This window comes from Canis aureus, chromosome 7 (assembly GCF_053574225.1).
Source record: "Canis aureus isolate CA01 chromosome 7, VMU_Caureus_v.1.0, whole genome shotgun sequence".
Lineage (NCBI taxonomy): Eukaryota > Metazoa > Chordata > Mammalia > Carnivora > Canidae > Canis > Canis aureus.
The window spans coordinates 25912433-25932879 of NC_135617.1; the positions used below are offsets into that span (position 1 = coordinate 25912433).

At 42.6% G+C, this 20447-nt stretch overlaps 1 protein-coding gene and 1 long non-coding RNA gene across 9 annotated transcripts in view; one reads left to right on the plus strand and one right to left on the minus strand.

The window, feature by feature from the left end:
• Positions 1-12153, minus strand: part of ZNF292 (zinc finger protein 292) — a 101528-nt gene extending 89375 nt beyond the window's left edge. Inside the window, exons 1-3 of one of the 3 annotated variants that reach the window (XM_077903151.1) lie at positions 11659-12153; positions 8382-8629; positions 7984-8180 (exon numbers count right to left, since the gene is read on the minus strand). In XM_077903151.1, coding sequence (XP_077759277.1) covers positions 7984-8151 — 168 coding nt within the window. In that variant the 5' untranslated portion in view covers positions 8152-8180; positions 8382-8629; positions 11659-12153. Of the gene's footprint in view, positions 1-6806; positions 7033-7983; positions 8181-8381; positions 8630-8741; positions 10528-11658 lie in introns of those variants that run through there. The other 2 variants (XM_077903150.1, XM_077903152.1) reach the window with 2 other exon arrangements.
• LOC144317161 (uncharacterized) overlaps positions 8416-20447 on the plus strand; it is a 47804-nt gene continuing 35772 nt past the window's right edge. For 2 of the 6 annotated variants that reach the window (XR_013383058.1, XR_013383056.1), the window contains exon 1: positions 8450-8578. This is a non-coding gene — a long non-coding RNA (uncharacterized LOC144317161). Of the gene's footprint in view, positions 8579-20447 lie in introns of all 6 variants that reach the window. The other 4 variants (XR_013383061.1, XR_013383057.1, XR_013383060.1 and 1 more) reach the window with 4 other exon arrangements.

Sequence of the window (20447 nt, forward strand, 5' to 3'; positions counted from 1 at the left end):
ACAAGACACAGGCAGAGGCTTACACAGCAGTTGTGCAATAGAACTTGTTCTCTTCAGGCCATGTAAAGAAATTCCAGATTACCTTACTAGATGATAAACGTGGAGACGAGCCAAGTGAAATAAAACTACTGAACCAACTGAGGAACCTTGACCAACTCACGGGACAACAAGACAAATGAGTGAGACCATCTGGGACCGTTCTGCTCCAGACAACCTACCAGCTGACTAGAGACCATCCAACAGACCCAGACTTGAGAACAGTAATAAAAAAGCTATTCTTCTGGGGTGCCTTACTGGCTCCATTGGTAGAGCATGTGACTCTTAATCTTAGGGTCTTGAGTTCCAGACCCACATCAGGGGTAGTTTACTTAAAACAAAAAAAGCAGCTATTCTTCTAAAGCCACTAAGTTGGGGATCCCTGGGTGGCTCGGAGGTTTAGCGCCTGCCTTTGGCCCAGGGTACAATCCTGGAGTCCCAGGATCAAGTCCCACGTCAGGCTCCCGGCATGGAGCCTGCTTCTCCCTCCTCCTGTGTCTCTGCCTCTCTCTCTCTGTCTATGTCTATCATAAAACAAACAAACAAATAAATAAATCTTTAAAAAAAATTTAAAAAAATAAAGCCACTAAGTTTTGGGGTAGTTTGTTACACTGCAATAAAACTTATACAGGATACTTCAAGAAAAACCAAAGTTGGGGGTGCCTGGTGGGCTCAGTCTATAGAGCATGTGACTCTCAATCTCAGGATAGAGAATTCAAAGATCACATGGGGCATGGAGCTTACTTTAAAAACAAACACCTGGATCCCTGGGTGGCGCAGCGGTTTGGCGCCTGCCTTTGGCCCAGGGCGCGATCCTGGAGACTCGGGATCGAATCCCACATCGGGCTCCCTGCATGGAGCCTGCTTCTCCCTCTGCCTATGTCTCTGCCTCTCTCTCTCTCTCTGTGTGTGACTATCATGAATAAATAAATAAATAAAATCTTAAAGAAAAAAAATTAAAAACAAACACCTAATGTTGTAACATTCTGACTTGTTTTTGTCTGTTTCAATGTCCCAAATTTAGAAGGATGAGTCTTTAAGCAATGTATATTATCTATACTTAAAAGATTAATTAAAATTCCTTCGTTTTGGATCCTAAACCCTTCCTCTGGTTCTAATCTACCTTTTCTATCCTATTTGTCAATCCAACACCTGACATTTTCCTCCAAGATGCCAGTTTGAAGTTGCTCTATTTATCTGAGTGTTTATTTCCATCCTTCCCACTTCCATTTAGTCATCCAAGTTCATTCAAGATGCAATGTAAATAGTGTTTTTCCTTTCCTGATCAATTTTTACTAAATTAATTTCAAAATGCTCATAATTCACACTCTACTTACAATGTTATTTATCACGAGATACTCTACTATCTAATACTAATGCTTAACTGTTAATATATGCATCAAATTTGTAAGGGCTTTGAAGGCAGAGATCTTCATAAGTCTCCATACATCCCTTAGTGTTCCCACATTAGGAATTTAATTACCCAATTAAAATAAGTTAAGAAAAATATATATGTACTTGAATGAATTTTAACACATCTTCTTGGCTAAAGATATGTACTCACAGACCATAAAGTTTTCCTAATGTAAAGTTAAGGGGGGGAGGGGTTAACATTTTTCTTCTGAGGTGCACTGTGCAACTCTCAATGCTAAAAAAAGAAATAATGAATCAAGAGGTTCTGCTGGAAAACAATACATACTTAAAAAGTTACAGGGAGTATGTAACAAACACAATAGTAAAAAACAAACTTTCAATTTTATAAATTAGGTTCCTCCCATAGTGACTGGTAAATTTTATGAACTGGATTTATGTGTGGGAGTTGGAAAAAAAAATTTCTCAACTTTGATAGAATTTCAAGGAAAATAAATACAGCAGCAGCTTCATAGAGTTAAGAACATATATTTTTTTAAAAATCCTTGTTTTGCAGGTTAGTCATACAAAATATCATGAAGGGCAATTGCAGAATACATCTTATCTTCCTCCATTTCAATTTTGGACCAGGAAGTATCAAGAAGGAGGCAAACAAAATTTGGTAAAGTTTTCCTTTGCTAAAACAGGTATAAGCATATTCTGGAAAGTGGAATTTATTATCTCCAATATGGAATCATACTCATCATGAACATTTAAAAAATTATTTCCCTTGAGCATTACCTACACTTTTAAAGTTTAAATGACTTGTTACTCCCTCAATACCTAAAGTAATTATCACTAATTAATAAGCAAGCCATCCTTTCTTCTGATTTGAAGTGTCCTAAAAATTAACTTAAGATATCCCCTAATAATCAAAAGGAAAAAAGTCTAGTTTTTTTTTTTTGAGGAAAGTAAGCATTTTCAAAACAATTGCCACTATAACAAAACTAAGCAGAATATGTAGATAAAAGAATTAACTTGTATCAAACAGATGAAACAAAAATATGCTCTGAAATATTTTAACTACATAATTTACTCAGTAGCTCTTAACAGTTTTACTTTGATTTTTGTTTTTTTTTAAAGAGATTTTTTTTTTAATTTTTATTTATTTATGATAGTCACAGACAGAGAGAGAGAGAGAGAGAGAGAGAGAGGGAGGCAGAGACACAGGCAGAGGGAGAAGCAGGCTCCATGCACCGGGAGCCCGACGTGGGATTCGATCCCGGGTCTCCAGGATCGCGCCCTGGGCCAAAGGCGCCAAACCGCTGCGCCACCCAGGGATCCCTGATTTTTGTTTCTTATCAATAAAGCACCAGTTAATAAAAGTACTAAGGTCCAGCTCAAATCCTATCTCAGTAAAGCTTTCTCTGACCAGCCAGAAATGTTTACCTCCTACTTTGAAAAATTGATAGAAATTACTATACATAAAATTAACTTATTTCTCTAAACAGCTACCAGGGCAGCCCCGGTGGCGCAGTTTAGCGCCGCCTGCAGCCCGGGGGGTGATCCTGGAGACCCGGGATTGAGTCCCACATCAGGCTTGTTGCATGGAGCCTGCTTCTCCCTCTGCCTGTGTCTCTGCCTCTCTCTCTCTCTCTCTCTGTCTCTATGAATAAATAAATAAAAAATAAATAAAATAATAAAAATAAACAGCTACCAATAATTAACAGATTAAACAGAGCCATACCATGGAATTATTACACAGTTTAAAACAGAAAGCCACAGATTTACATGAGGAGCTATGGAATGATCTGGAAGATACATTTTTTGCTGAATAAAAGATGCACTACATTTTCAATTTAAAAAATAGAATAAAAAATTTAATGTGTATTTAATTTAAATACACTGCCTTCTGACACCTCAACTGTCATCCTGAAGTTTTATTTATATCATATTATTTTAGGGGTGTCTGGGTGGCTCAGTTGGTTAAGTGTCTGCCTTTGGCTGAGGTCATGATCCCAAGGTCCTGGAATTGAGCCCTGTAGGGGCTCCCTGCTCCACAGGGAACCTGCTTCTTCCTCTCCCTCTGCCTGCTGCTTTCCCTGATTGTGAACTCTCTCTCTCTTGCTGTCAAATAAATAAAAATCTTAAAAATATATAAATAAATCTTACTATTTTATATACTACTAGAGTCTTCTGTATCTTATATCCTCTAACATCTAAATCTAGTCTTTGCATTAAATGCTTTCTTAAAAGTACAGAATTTTAATTATATCAAAAGGTCAAATATGTGCTTTAATCAGGAAAATTAAGTATGCTGAAATTGCTACCCTCTTACCCCACTAAAAGTGAATTGTTTAAGTAATTGTTTAAGTAATTGCTTGTAATTTCTACTAAGGAAGTAGAAATTTTCTTGACCTCTCAAGCTCAGTGTGAATTTAAATATGGTTGAACAGCATTTACCTGGACCTGTTCCAGATTAATTACATTTCTTAACGTGAAAACTGTATTATCCTAACATGAAAAGATCATAACAATAAAAAAATCTTAATATGTTATTTTTCTTTCTGTTTAGTGTTTCTCAAAAGAACACTGTGGATATGATATTCAGACAGAGAGATATATTTCAATGGGGTGGGACTATCCTAAACACCTCAGAAAATTTAGTATCCATGGCCCATGTACACTAAATGTCAGTATCACATCCTCAGAGGCTGCAACGACCAAACAACTCACCCCACATATTTTCAAATGTCCTTGAAGAAAGAATTTCCAGGGAAAAAGTACTAGCCAGTTGAGAAACACTGCTTATATGAATCAAAGTATGAAGTGTGTGTATGTGCACGCACTGGTAAAATACAAACACATTTTCCCAACTGCAATTCAACATTTTTAAACAATTATCGGCCACCAGAAGAAAATAAGCAAAACCAGTCACAACTCATGTATTAATCAGTCATCCAGCCATGTATGTAACACTGTCAACAAATATGATACCCTGACAAACCATCCTTGAAATAGTACAATGGTTTAACTATTTTTTTTTAATTTTTATTTATTTATGATAGTCACAGAGAGAGAGAGAGGGAGAGAGAGAGAGGCAGAGACACAGGCAGAGGGAGAAGCAGGCTCCATGCACCGGGAGCCCGATGTGGGATTCGATCCCGGGTCTCCAGGTTCGCGCCCTGGGCCAAAGACAGGCGCCAAACCGCTGCGCCACCCAGGGATCCCCTTTAAACGAGTAAATATTTTAAAATCCTTTTAGAACAATTCTTCTATTGAAATGCTTCTGTTTAAACTCCCCAAAAAATAACCTTCCACTGTACCGCACCGATCTCCTAAACAAAGGATACAAATCACAGATTACTACAATTAGTTGTCTACCTTCCTTCAGAGACTGTAGACTCCTTGAAGCCAGGGACCATGATCATGATTGCCTGGCCCAGAGTGTACGTATTCAATAGCAATGTTGAGCAAGTGAATATGGACATCGTCTAATACAATAAATAGTCCAAGAAGTTCCAACTATAATCAGTTTTTATATATAGTAATGGTCCTGACACAAATAAATGCAAGAAATTATTTCTGGTTATCTGGTTTGTATTCCTATTCTAGGTCGATTTTAAGAAAATCAATTAAGTGAACTACATTACCCAGATTAAAGCTAGCTTGTAAAGATTTAAGGAAATTTGAGATTCTTGACAGGGCACTCCCTTATACTCATCCTCCTCCTACTCAAGCTTTAAGCAAATGTTCAGGTAAACAAGTAAAAGTGGAGCATACTTCCAATCAATATAAAGAACAAAACAATACTCTTAACAGTAAGAAAAAATGTCTTTTATTTCTATTTTATTTCTAGAACTCAAAAAATCTGTTACATTGTATTTCATTCAAAAAGAAAGAAAATTTATAAACTAGGATGCATAAGCAACTTCTACTTTTGTAGGTTTCACTACATTCTCCAGAAATTCCTCTTCTACTGAGGTAAAAATTCAAAATACAAACTAGTTCATTTCTTAAACTGATTTTTTAAAAATAAATACAACAATAAGGATTACTACAAGCACTAAGTGTTAAGACATACAGAATATTAAGTCTGAAGCTCAACAACTCTGACAAGTATGTTCATCTTTGCCTTTTTGAAGCATATAAATATCCCAGTTTTTCCCAGAGAAAGCTTACAAAAAAAAAAAAAAAAAAACCTAATCTCAAGGTTAGAAACAAGACATAAGTTCTGGCTCCTAGCATTTCAAGCAGTTTTTAAATTGCTCCAATAAATTCTTTGTTAACCACTGCTTCGCTCAACTCAAATCAGAATGTTAAGTAATAATAGCTAGGATACAATTTTAAAAAGACAATTATGTTTCAAGTTACTGTCCATTTGACAAGATCACTAAAACAAGCACATTTAAAAAAGAAAAACAGAATACGTTCTAGAGGGGATCAAATATCAGATACACTCTGTAACTGTTCAATTAATGGAGACTTTTAAATGCATTTAAATTATTGTGGGATTTTAGTGCATGAAATATTTCATTTACCTTAAAATCCAGAAACGCAGTATTTGTTTTATTACTGTTTCCTGTAGCACTGGTCAATAAAAACTATTTCCGTGTTATAAGACTAATCACTTAAAAGGAACACTAGGAATTCCGTTCATATTGATAAAAATACAATGCTGCTTCATCCATTAAAAATACTTTTTAAAGTGATAACTTGATGACCTTGCGTATGCTCAAAAAAGTCCAACCTGCACGAGAGTCCATTTTCTCAGAATTATTAATCCCACTTATAAACATTGCTGGCCAAGAATATTTACAATAATTAGCCTTAAACCCATCAGTGGACACTGCCATCTGAAAAGTATCCTTCAGCAAAACTAGACTTTAATACTTTTCAATGACTAAAAAGCAGACTTAACTTATAAAAGAAAGACTTCCTTTTATGGGTATCTTAAGTATTCTAATTAAAATCTTTATAACACCAATTAACGAGTTGGCCCTGCCAAGGTAGGTCAAAACGGCAAATTTCCTTATTCTTTGGAATAAGGATTCTCTAATTTTGCCACAGGTATTCATCAGACCTTTATTATCTTAAGTGTGGAGCTTTCTTTCACATTGCATATACTCCTAGACAAGTCACCACTTGATCTCACAAAGTTTTTGTGCGTTTGTTTTTAAAAAGATAATGAAATACTACCAAATAATTAGTGACAACAACCTGTCTACACTAACGGAGAATGTCTGTATATGTTCTAGTATCCCCTGATCTTCCATAGGAAAGATTTCTGAAGACTAAAACTTAAGGGAAAATGTAATCAATTCGGAGATTCTAAAATAGTTAGAACCCATTGTTCGGCCTTAAGCTCAGTATCTTTCCCAAACAGCTTCTCTAGAATGATAGATACATCCACAAGTTACCTCTAAATGTGACCTGTTATAAATTGTCTTTTTCCTCCTCGGGGCGACAATCCAACCAAAATCTTCACCACATCCAGTAGCAACTCCTTAAAATTTCCAACGTTAGCTGGAGATTTTGTGATCCCGTCCATTAAATGCAGACCCAAACTCTCCGATTTCTACCAAGCAGCGTTTTTAACATTCCAAATGCTGGTCAGAACGCAGTTACTGGAAAGCAGTGAGTGTCCTTGTGCAGGAAAAGGAAGGAACGGTCTGAAAATTGACCTGTGCACAGGTTCCACAAGAACCTCAATTCCCTGTTCCACCAGGAGGCCAAACAGGGAAGGCTCCAAGTGAGAGGGGCGCTGGGGGAGATGGGGAGGAAGGACACAGGGAACCGTACTCCTTGAAGGGTGAAAGCAAGAGAGAAGCGGACTCCGGAAAGCCGCTCCACAAGAACATTCGACCGTAGGATACAGGGAGAGCTCCTCTCCTCTGCCGAGGAGAGCAACCTTTACCGTGGAGGCGGTGCACCGAGCCAGCAAAGGCAAGAAGGGACGACCTCTGCGCCCCCCACCCCCGAACATCTCGGGCAGCCAGAAGGGGTCGGCGGGGACCGTTCCTCGGAACGTCAACAAAGGCCCCTTCAGTCCCAAGGCGAAACTCGAACAACAAAGGCCGGGAGACAGCGAGGACGGGGCCGGGGGCGGGACGGATGAAAGCAGGGGGAAGCAAAGGAATCAAACCAGTGGGGGCGGAGGCCCGTCGGAGTGGGAGACCAGAGGCGCAGAGGCGGGGGGCGCGGTAATCCCCAGTGCACAATAAGAGGAGGAGGAAAAGGAGGACCTGGCCTCCATTCCTCCCTTACCCTCTCCGTGCGACAGAGAGGGCTCCGGTTCTCGGCGGTCTCCATCTCCTCGGCCTCGGGGACCGCGCAGTCCCGAGTTCAGGGGAGGAAAGGGGAGGGGGATTTTCCGCCCTGACCACAACTCCCTTCCCCCAGTTGGGAGCTGCCGACAACAACCGCCACAACGGCAGGCAGCACACAAAGGCGCCTTCCTCGTAGTCCCGCTCCCGCCTGGGCGGCGGCGCCAACGATGCCAGAGAAGGCACGACCACCGCTCGGCCCCCAGGCGCTCGCTCGCCCTCTTCTCCCTCTGGCTGGGGAAAAGGGGGAGGGGACCCCGGGCGCCCTCACCTGGCACAGCTGCTGACAGTACTCAGTGGCCGCTTCCACGGCCGGCACGCGGCTCTCCCGCAGCTGTCGCTCCAGCTCCTGGAGCCGCTCGCCCAGGCGCTGCAGCTCCGCGACGCAGCCGCCTCCGCCGCCGCTCAACCTCTCCTGCTCGGCCTCTTCGTCCGCCATCTTCACACCCCGCTCCGTCGCGTACGCACCTGGGTCACGTGATAACACAATGCCACGTTCGGCGGGGTCACGTGCCGGGCGCGCTCGCACGCCGCCGAGCACGTACAAAGGGCCCGGTGGGGAGGATGGGGGCGCCGGGAGAGTGGCGCGAGGGAGCCCCAGGGAGGTGAAGGGAAGGGGAAAGGAAGAGGGCGGGGTTGGGGCGGCGCGGAAAACCGCGGTTCACTTACCCCGAGCGGGAAGCGGGCTGCAGCGGCCGAAAGGGGCGGGCCCGTGGAGGCCTGCTCTCGGTCACGTGGGCGCCGCGACGGGGGGGCGGGGGAAGCCTGGGGAGGGGCAGCGCTCTCCAGTGTCCCGATTCCGGCGTGGCTTTCCCCAATCCCCGAAGTCTTCTACGGACGTATGCCCCAGTTCCCCAAGAAGACGGGTGAGAGAAAGCCCTGGGCGGGCTGGGGCAATGGCTGCATCTGCGGCTGGCCTGTAGGCAGGGCAGAGACACGGGGAAAGGGAGAAGGTGAAACCTACCCATGGACCGTGAGCGTGAGAGCCAAAGCGGGTCTAGGAACTGTCAAAATTGTCTGACTTCTCACCGGGCGGGGGAGGGGAGGAGGGATCTAGTGCTCGAGGCACCAGATCTCATCCCACTAGACTCTCCTTCCTCCTCAGCCCCAGCCGAGAACGCCTCTCCCCCCTGGAAACCCAATCTCTAGGGGGCGGAGGCAACAAAGAAAAATAACAATTAGATCAGAGCGGAAGGAGGTTCAAATCCTCAGTCGGGAAAACGGAGCGAACTCACGAAAAAGCAAGCTTAAGAGATTTCACTCTATGAAATTGTGGGTGTCGTAACCAGATGATTTTTTTTTTTTAAAACCACGAAGACATTTCTAGAATAAGCGATAGACAACTAATCTGGTTCTGTGATTTAAGACTTTCTCCTACACGCTACAGGAATCACCATCACTGAAAACACACTCTATATGAAAGCTCTTGAAAGTAGGTCAAGAAAAAAAAAAAACAGCAATAAGAACTCCATTAAAAATCACAACGGAGGAGGGGAAATGGGTGCTAAGATAAAAGAACAAGGTTATCAAGAATTGTTATAAATCCGACAGCATCCCCCACCCCCCGGTATTGAAAATAGAGATGATATTCTCAACCATAGTTTATTTACAACCTGGAAGGAAGAATAGGTGACACTTGAACAAAACAGTAGAAGGGGTACTACAAAAAGCCAACTCCTAATGTTCAGATTAATAAAACGAATATGATGTCAGTAATTGAGAATTAGACAAGATGCTTATCTTTCTTAAAACTGAACGGTCTACACAAATTCAGAAGCAATGATACTGATCAGGCACCTAGTCTTTTCACTATCATTCCAAGTGATGTGTATCCTTCTAGTACAAGAATTTAAAATAAGAATTCCTATTGTGTGCTGCCAGAGATTTCTAGGCGCTGCAGAAAATGTTCTCGATAGTATGTTGTCCAGAATGAATGTTTTGAAATGCTTCAGTGATAGCAATGTGTATTGAGTGCCATTCTATAAGGTGAGTGGGCACAACTGAACCCCTTATGAAAAACAGTACCGGGGCCACCTGGGTGGCTCCGCCGGTTAACTGTCTGCCTTCAGCTCAGTTCATGATCCCAGGGTCCTGGGATCGAGCCCCACATCAGGCTCCCTGCTCAACAGGGAGTCTGCTTTCTTCCTCTCTCTGCCTGGAGTTCCTCCTGCTTGTATTCTCACTATCTGCCAAATGAAGAAGTAAAATCTTTTTTTTTTTTTAAAGAGAGAAGAAAAACAGTATCAGCTAAAATATTAGTACAACATGTATATTGATATTACATATTAAGACAAGTTCTTCAAATATGTACTTATGGAAGAGTCTGGGGAGTACATTCAAAGGAGTGGGGATATTTTTTAAAGTATCACGGATGGGGTGCCTGGGTGGTTCAGTTGGTTAAGAAGCTGCCTTTGGCTCAGGTCATGATCCTGGGTTCCTGGGATCCCACTCGGCTCAACAGGGAGCCTGCTTCTCCCTCTCCCTCTCCTCCTAACTGCTACCCTCCCTGCTTGTACTCTCTCTCACTCTCTGTGTCAAATAAATAAATATTTTAAAAAGTACAGCATCCCTGATAGCTGAAAAAGCAACAATTAGGGACGCCTGGGTGGCTCAGTAGTTGAGCGTTTGCCTTCCGCTCAGGGCGTGATCCCAGAGTTCTGGGATGAAGTCCCACATTGGGTTCCCTGCACGGAGCCTGCTTCTCCCTCTGCCTATGCTTCTGCCTCTCTCTGTCTCATGAATAAATAAATAAAATCTTTTTTAAAAAAGCAATAATTAAGGCAGCTAATAGATTTTAATATTTGCAGCTCACTTTCCCAAGTGAAGTATTTTAGATATCCAAAACCATGTTTCTCCAATTTATGTTATTTTAGGATGACAGTGCAAATATAAAAAGTGAGAAATATGAAATGAGCCAGATGTACCAGTAAATCCAAAGATACCAAAAGGTTAATAAAGTATATTTTCACTTCAGTTATAAGGACTTATATCACACCTAATCTACAGAAAGAAAGAAAAAGGGAGAAAAGGAAAATACAGGAAAAGAGAAATATATCCAAATACTGATTTAAAAAATACCCTGAGAATGTACATCTTTCCCACCTCCTGCCCAGGATAGCCCTAAAATGAAGGAGATTTGATTAGCAAATTGATTCTGAGCACTATTAAGGTCTTGCAAATGTCCCCCAGCATGAACAACTAAGTGCTTCACTTTTATCTGTTATCTTTGAGCTCTCCCTCCCTATTCTGTATTTCAGAGCCTACAGGAAATGGAAGGACTAGGAGCGAGGGGTGTAATTAATCATCATTTACTGACTATGCACAGGCCCTGCTTGGTTTGGGAAAATCACAGGTGCATAAAAACTATTCTTTGGGCAGCCCAGGTGGCTCGGCGGTTTAGCGCCGCCTTCAGCCTAGGGCCTGATCCTGGAACCCCGGGATGAAGTCCCACGTCTGGCTCCCTGCATGGAGCCTGCTTCTCCCTCTGCCTGTGTCTCTGCACCCCCCCCCCCTCTGTCTCTCATGAATAAATAAATAAAATCTTTAAAAAAACAAAAAACTATTCTTAGCTTGAAAAAGCTTACAGGTGTGATGAGTCACCTGCAAAGGCATTATATACATGACGAGTGTTCTCTTATGAAAATGTGTATAGATTCAACTCAGAACACAAAAGTCTGAAGTGCTACTTAGAACGTCTACAGAATCTTAACAACGTACAGATTTTTAATTAAATGAGAAGGATTGGAAATACTCTCCCTTATGAGGTCGACATTGTCTTGGAGATCTCAGAAATCTCATTCTTATCCATAGAAGACGTGTATCAACAAGTACATGACTTATTTGTACCTAAGCCGGATTTTTCCTATATACCAAGCTGTCAGTTCATGGGACTCATTACACACATACATACATACATATACACATACATAAACACACACCTACTTACTGAGAAGTTCCTGGGGGATTTCGGAGGCCTGTTCCACTGAGCAACAAGAATAAGCCCTAGGGCCCAGAGAATGCTCCTCTCTGGGGAACTCAGTGTCTGAGCAGCGAGTGCCCCTGCCCATTTTGGACACAGCGCGACTATGAACATGATATAATCATATGGACTTCACTCCCAAGAGGCTCTGTTTCAGAGTAAATCCGAGAGATAGGAATAGCCCCCTACCCACTCCTGCGATCAATAAAGCTGGGGAAACCTTTAGGGGAAAGATGTGTTTGCATCCAGGCCACCTGTGCTTGCCTGCTCGCAAGGTGCCCCGCTTGCCCCAGCCTGCATCTCGCCGGTGCACATTTTTTCACTAGAATTCTTGAAATAGCAGGGCCCAGGGGCAGGAAGGGAGTTGGGTTATGCCTGCTAACCGGGCCAGAGGGCCGGGCCAGGGATGCAGCGAGCGCGGCGCTTGCTTGAACCGATCGCTGGGGGGTGAGGCCGGGCAGGTCCTTCCGACCCGGGGCGGAGAGACCCACCGCACCCGGGCCCCCACCCCCACCCCCACCCCCACCCCCACCCCCACATGCAAGGAGAGCGCGCCAGGCCAGGAGGTGGCGGCGAGAGCCTGCAGCTCTCGAGCCTCTGTTCTCGCTTCCCGGGCTCTCTCCCCGGCCCCCCGCGGCCGACAAGGTCCGCAGGACTAGAGCCGGACTAAGGCTCGCTCCGCTCCGCTCCGCCAGCCCCGTCGGCGGAGGCCAGCCCGGGCTCCCCCGACCGCGGCCCATGGCTCGCTAGCCCGGCAGCCGTGCGCTGCTTGCGTCCTCCGTCCCGGGGCCGCTGCCGCCGCCCGCGCGCCGCCGACCCAGCGGTGGCCAAGGCGGCTTTTCCACCTCGCGCTGCAGATCGAGTCCGCAGAGCCGCTGGGTCTCCCGGCCCGGGAGCAGCGGCCGCCGGGGCCTCCGGGCCCAGAAATGCTGGAGCCTCAGCTGGGTGCGGCGGGGCGCCGGGCCCCCCGGCACCGACCGGGAGGGGATGCTCCAGGCTGTCCTGGCGAGGCCGCGGCGCGGGCACTGCTGCTTGGTCTCCCGCGGCTCGACCTGCGCTCCCCCGAAGAGCTGGGCCGCCGGCCCCAGGCAGGCGCCTCCCGGAACTCCGAGCTGAGGGCTGCCGTCTGCGTGGGGTTCGGTCCAAGCGAAAGGAGCCCCAGCCTGCGAACCCCTGCCGTGCCCACGGGCACAAAGAAGGAGCGCGGCTTCGACGCTCTATTGGCATCGGTCACAAACATGCCACATTTTGACAAGGAAGACATTTTTCTTGAGAGGAGCGGTGGAGGGACTGAAGAAGATGTTGGAAACCCTAGGCAGGTGCTGCTCCACATGCTGAAACGATTCCAGGGGCTCCGGAACACAGGGCCCACGTTTAGGAGGATTGATTTTAGTCCTTGAGTTGTCCCAGAAAGAAGATGGACAGGTAATTAAATGAGGAGGGATATTTTTATTGCCTATTTGGATCTTTTTTTTTTTTTTTCCTCTCTCTCTTTCCACAGGAGGAAAAGCCACATGTGAATGAGAAACAGGAACAACACTTGAAGGAAACGCTTTTAAAACAGCCTCGGAAAAAATAAAAAAATAAAAAAATAAAAAAATAAAAAAATAAAAAAATAAAAATAAAACAGCCTCAGTTATTCAAGCTTATAAATGAACCAGGGTGAAAATAATCACTCAATAAAGCAAAATAAAATCTTGCAAGCATGAATGTGGAGAGTCCTTGAGTCAGTTCATAGTATCCCTCCAAATTAGCAAAGAGAGATGTAGAAAGTACCTTTCTATTTCCAAGTTTTAATCACTGTATCTCATTTACCTCATTGGAAATCCATCAGAGAGTATTCCTTTTGTAGCATGAAGGATCAAAAAAAAGCTTTCCCTTTTGCCCTTCTAGGTTCTAGTGATTAAATTGCTGTAAGATTAACAGGAGAAAACAAAGTTTAGTAATATGTATACCTCCTGTATATACATGGAATAGACCCAGGAAAACTGTAAGCCAGGATATGGCTCTTATGACCATTTGAGTCCTGGTCTAGTCTACTGATAAGTGTTTCTAGAGGTTGAATCATCCCCTTCTTCTAGATACAGTGGACGAAGGGGACACACTCTCAGATTTCCCATATAAATATGTGTCCCTTACAAAAAAGTAACTTCTACTCAGTTCTCAGAGCTTACCCGTGTCAGCTTTTTCTTAAAAATAACCAGTTTAGGATAATCCACAGGCTAAGAGACACATTTTGGGGTAACAAATTCTGCTGCTCTCCAGTCTCACCTTTGAAACTTTAAATACGTTTCACGACCAAGAAGCTTGAATTGCAAAAAAAAAAAAAAAAAAAAAAAAGCTTGAATTGCTCCATCTTACTGAAACTGTCTCTTAGTTCTGAAAATTGGCCAGTTCAGTAGTTAAACACTTGGGTCTCATTTCAGAAGGCAGTCTAGGTGGGCTCCCAAAGTTAGGCCTATGTTGTGCAAGGAATCAGGTAATTAACAGGAACTGTTTCTGCAGAAACAAAGGAAAAGCAAAGGTTAATGATTAGAGAAAATGATAAATCAGTTTCTGAGCCCAGAGGACAGCCAGTCAAGATTTCTAGGTGTCAGGGTTGAAGCACTTTCAGATGGAGTGAGGGGAGGCGGTAACAATCTGAGAGATTTTCATGGTTTGCAGTTTGAATACCTCTGATTATATCATCAGTGTACCAGTAAATGTTCTGAGAAGACCCTACAGCAACAAGTGTGAAGAAGATTTTCTAAATGATTTATTTGAGAGAGAAAGCATGGGGGATGGGAGGAGCAGAGGGAGAGGGAGAGAGAAAGTCAAGCCAACTCGGAGATGAGCATAGAGCCTGACTTGGGACTCGGTATCACAAACCTGAGATCATGACCTGAGCTGAAACCAAGAGTTGGATGCTTAACCGACTGAGCCACCAAAGAGCCCCAATTTCTCTGAAAATTATATCAAGTGTCAAGCTTCAGTTTGCAGGACCTTAGGGTGAAGGACAGTTTTAGTACTTAGTGATTCCAAACTAAAGGATGAGAGAAAATTGGAAATGTTAATTTAGAGATTGTAGCCTGATGACTATATTTATTTATTTATTTATTTATTTATTTATTTATTTATTTAGCATAAATACCAAAACCTCAAAGACAATCACCATGACTGGAGTTAACAGGACTAAAAAATTTTTTTTTAATTTTTTATTTTATTTTTTTAATTTTTTATTTATTTATGATAGTCACACAGAGAGAGAGGCGGAGACATAGGCAGAGGGAGAAGCAGGCTCCGTGCACCGGGAGCCCGACGTGGGACTCGATCCCGGGTCTCCAGGATGGCGCCCTGGGCCAAAGGCAGGCGCTAAACCACTGCACCACCCAGGGATACCCAGGACTAAAATTTGATATCCACATGTTATAATTTCTATAGAGGTATAATTTTTCTTTCTATAATTACTATTTTATATTATTTGGAAATGATCTAGATATTCAACAAATATCTCATCATTTATTTTAATTTAGCAAAACTAAAGTTTCAAACTACCAAAGAGATTTGGAACATTGTTTTTAAGTACACATACCCTAAAATATAATTGTTGCTAAAAAATTTATCTATAATTCTTATCCAACTTATATCTATGTACATAATTTGTTCCCAACAATTGCTTAGAAGAATTTGTTTTTAATCCGATTAAATAGAGCTCTCCTACAAACTAATTTTAGCAACAAAAATAACACACATCTATAACATGTGTATACATGCATAGACACACATAACCTTATAGACAGCAAGGAGTCTTCTTGAGATCCTCTCTTTCTCTCTTTGCCCTTCCCCCTGCCCATATGCGCGCGCTCTCTCTCTCTCTCTAAAATAAGTAAATACAATCTTTTAAAAAAATAAAATAAAACTTTAGCTATGAGATGGGCATAATAATGCAAAACTTATCGGTATATATATATATATATATAAAGATTTTTCTTTATTTATTCATGAGAGACACAGAAAGAGAAGTAGAGACATTGGTAGAGGCAGAAGCAGGCTCTCTGCAGGAAACCTGATGTTGGACTCGATCTCAGAACTCTAGGATCACACCCTAAGCCAAAGGCAGCTGCTCAACCACTGAGCCACCCAGGCATCCCAAAACTCACTGGTTTATAAAAGAGAAGTTGGAGCCAAGCTGTGTTTCTGGCAGATGAGATAAATTAAGGTTACCTCCTTAGATGGCTAAAACTTTTTCTACTAATATTTGTGAAGAATACATTCAAGATTTTTTATTAGCCCACTTTCTAAATACCTGCCCCCTTTGTGTTTCTTCTAATGAGAAACCTCTCCCTAAAGTTTGCATTTCAAAAACTGGCTCTTAGTTCCAAGAGAAAGTGGAAGTAGAAAATCTACATGACAAAGGCACAGAAATTATCCAAGTTTTCTCCAAGATAGTGAGAGAGGGAAATTGAAGAGACCCAAAGAAAAAAAGCTGTTTTTTTTTTTCTTTGCTCCTTTTCCTGCTTCTATTCTTGCTAGAACCTGCAACCCTGCCTTAATGTATGTCCTCCTCATAAAGGTCAAGGAGGTAATAATTTTTTTTTTTTGAGACTTCCAGCACAATAGATAACATCTAAGGAGTGACCAGGTAAGGTTATCACATACATTTTCTGAGACCACTGACACCCTTACACAAAGACCCCTGGATTTAGGGCATAAGTGACTTATGGAGGACATCTGCACACTCATCCTTGTTCAACCAGTTCCTCTGTGCCCAAGAAGACACATAGAGCAGATGATTGTCCTCAATAAAAACTCCAGACCCCAAGCAAAAACAAAAGTCATTCTCCTTTTCCTTTTTGAGTCTCCCAGACTCTCCATCAGTATCTGCTCTCTATTCATATAATAAAACTGTTCTCACTTCCTGCTGGCTCAGGTTTGATTTCTATCCTTCATATAGCCAAGGACCTTTCTGGCTGGTCCTTTGGGACCTCCCCCTCCTGTTCCCCAGGTCCTTGGACCTGGCCTGCCCTCACAGTAGGAGTTTTGAGGGTATATTTGCCTATTATCAGAGGTTTAAGTTAATTACTATGTTGTTTTGTTTTGTTTAAGTAGGCTCTCTGCCCAATGTGGAGGTTGAACTAATGACTCCAAGGTCAAGGGTCACATGCTTTACCAACTGAGCCATGCTGGCACCCCTACATTAGTTACTAATTAAATTTTTCCTTTCCTTAAGTGTAAGACATTTGTGTCTCCAATTTCCTGATCTTTTGCAATACCTATAAGAATTTTGAGATGAATAGGGGCTTGAGGATTAGTGAGAATAGTAGGCTTTAAATTGCTTCTAGAACCACATTTCTGGCTTTGTATAGATTTGCAAGACAAAGACAGTTGTTTCCAATTCTTTAAAGAACTGGATTGCAGCCTGAATATCGAGGGGCTGAGCTACCCATTCAATTAAATTATCTTCAGTTTGTTTCTTTATATCAGGAAGACTTCCATTACAAATAAAATGGGAATTCAGAAAATGTCTTTGTTCTAGAACTTTAGGGCTTAATGTATTTAATGTCTTTAAGAAGTCTGTATAAAGCATTTAACAAAAGGCCTTTGGATGTTCTTCTTTCTGAATGCATAACTCAATCTTAGACCATTTCATTTTAGGGTGAAAACTTCTAATATTTCTCTTATCAAGTCCCTATCAATCTCCAGCTGAACTATTTCTTGGTTATTTGTAGGAGAGAGGGCCTGAAAGAGTTTCTGGTCATCTGTTTCCTTGGGGTGGGGGAGAGTCTCCCTGGGAGCCATCTGGCTTGTCTGATGGTTATAGTATAATCTTGGTTGGGAAGAACACCCCTCAACAGCCAATTTAGGCCCCTGTGAGTGGGCTTGTGATTGACCACTGAACTTTCCAACTCCTCTCTAAATTTGGTAGGGTCTTCTAGGAGGGATTTATAGTTTAGAAGATCTGTTGCTGTCCACGGGATATGGATTTTTTTGCAGTGGAGGTCCAGGATACATTCACAAAGAACCTTGTATAGGGAGGCTTTAAGTTGTCACTCTGTGATTACAGAGCCCTGGAAAGTAGGAGGAATTGTAAGAAACATAGCACAGTGAGCTCTACAACCACTCTCTGGTACTTCTGCTAAATTCACTTCTTTACTTTTAATATTTACTTGTGTAACCTGTATACCCTGGGGCTAGAAATCAGACGAGGGTGCTCTCTATAAATCTTGTAAAGAAAGGTGTTTCAAAACAGGCAACTGGGTATTTAAGGTATGAAGTTGGAGGAGTTTTGGTATCTAAGGGAATTTGCTGGAGCAATGGGGCTGGATTTTTTTTTAAGATTTTATTTATTATTTATTCATGAGAGACAGAGAGAGAGAGAGGTAGAGACACAGGCAGAGACTCAATTGGGACTCAATCTGGGGTCTCCAGGATCACGCCCTGGGCTGAAGGCAGCACTAAACTGCTGGGCCACCCGGGCTACCTGGGCTGGATTTTGAAATGGAGGTTAAACGAGGGGCCCAGATATAAAAGATCTCCTGGAGGGTCAGGTACAGGTAGGTGGGCATAAGAGGCTGTATGAGAGAGTAGAGAAGGGGAATTTACATTATAATGTGGACTCTAATTTTTGTGCTATGCTTGATTTCTGTTCTTTCATCTTATTAAGAGAGTCCCTAAGGCTAGCCATCATCCTTTGTATCTACTTTTCAATTTGGCCTTTCCATAGGTACCAATAAGACAATTGTTTAGGATAAAAGCTCTTTGGGGAAAAATTAGATATAGAAATTTGTCTAGTTCAAAGGGTCCATCATCTGACCATTGATAAGTAGGAACTTATTTTAATACCAACAGTGACTCAAACCAACAAGCCTTATTATGGTTTAACCATGGACATAGGACACATCCCCAAGGAAGAGTGCAAAAGATGCAGCTATCACAAGACTTAGAAAGCTCATTCCCAGAGGTAGCCTCAGAAGTCAGACTTCATTGGCACAGTGGTAAGAATGGTGTAGTGCAGTGTATCCAGTTTCCCACAAGAATGTGAGATGCCTCCAGTTACAGACCCACTAATCTGTGACACTGGGCAGGCGCTACTGGAATGGGACTTTTCCAGCACTAACAAAACAACAGAGGTTGAGAAAACAAAGGTCCCTTATGAACCGAGACCCCTTATAACAAACTCTCCTAAACTGGCACAGTTGGATGAAGAGAATGCTGATGCCAGTTGCAAGTCCAAGTTGTTACCCGTCCTTCTGACTGGCTATAAATCAGAGGTTCCCATGACTCCCTCTCTTTTTTGGATCCACAGCCTATTCGGCTGTCTGCCAGATGTACACTGGTACATGTGTCCTACAGTTGGCAGTAACAAAGCCATATTCTCTCTGGTGACAAAGTCATGCTCCCAAGACATAGAAGACTAAAGGAAAGCCTCATCCAGTTTTTCTTATTTGCACATTTCTTATATGCACCCAACTTTAAGCCTTGGGTCTCCTGGAATCAAAATAATACCTTAGAGGGACTGTGTGGTGTTTTACAAAGTGTCTCATTGCACAGAAACTGTCTTGGCATTGGTGGGTGACCTTGTATCAATCTAACCTGTTCTGTGACCGACTTATTCTAACATGGGGGTCTTTGGGCTAGGTGCCAAGCACTCTGACTGCTCTTAAGTGCTCTCTATGTGCCCACCAATATAGTGGCTTTGGCTTCCAATATGTCCCATAGCAACAACCTTTACCTCATGTGCACATTAACCTACAGCCAAGTTTGTCTAGACAGATGCTGGTCTAGTAAGAACTGTGAACTGCCAGTCTGAGGCGGGCTCGAACAACAGGTATAGAGGCATGCCTATTCCTACATTCTACCTAATGGTTTTTCTTTATATGACAAACAACACAACAGACAGAAACTAAGAAAAACATTGACAATCTCTGTGAGGAAAAGGATCAATAAAAACCAAGAGTACTCAAAACAAACCTTTACCAAAGTCACTACACCCAAGGAACTAGTTCCACAAATATTTTCTCTGCTAATATAAATTTAGAAAAGAGGGGATCCCTGGGTGGCTCAGTGGTTTAGCACCTGCCTTAGGCCCGGGGCGTGATCCTGGAGTCCTGGGATCCAGTCTCATGTCAGGCTCCCTGCATGGAGCCTGCTTCTTCCTCTGCCTGTATCTCTGCCTCTCTCTCTCTCTCTCTCTCTCTCTGTCTCTCTCTCTCAGTCTCTTATGAATAGATAAATAAAATCTTTAAAAAAAAACAGAATTAACAGGAGAAAAGTGAACTTTAATAACATGTTTGTGAAGTGGTTCAGAACAGGCCCTTCCCCAAATGTGCCACTTTGGCATGTGGATTATTTTGAGCTGAAAGCATTTGAGACCTTGTGGGCTCAAGAGAAACTTTTTGTTCCTCCCTTCACCACACAGAAGAAGATTCATAATTGGGGGTCTTTTAGACTAAGAATTATTAGCAGATGTAAATTTTATCTGAGTATCCCATCTGTATGGTAGGGCAAACATCTAATTACCAAGCATCTGCTCTTCTTATCACTCTGTGAAGTGCATTCCTCTCTTCTGAAATCCCAGACCCCTACTTCCTTCTACTTAGTTCAGAATGACATATATGACTCATTTTGCCTGTCTTTGGAATTTTCTTGTCTATGTGAATTCCCTGTGTGTACGCCTATTAAATTTGATTTTCTCCCATTAATCTGTCTTATGTCAATTTGAATCTTAGTCCAATTAGAAGGACCTTTGAAGGGACAATGTAGGGTGACCTGATTGA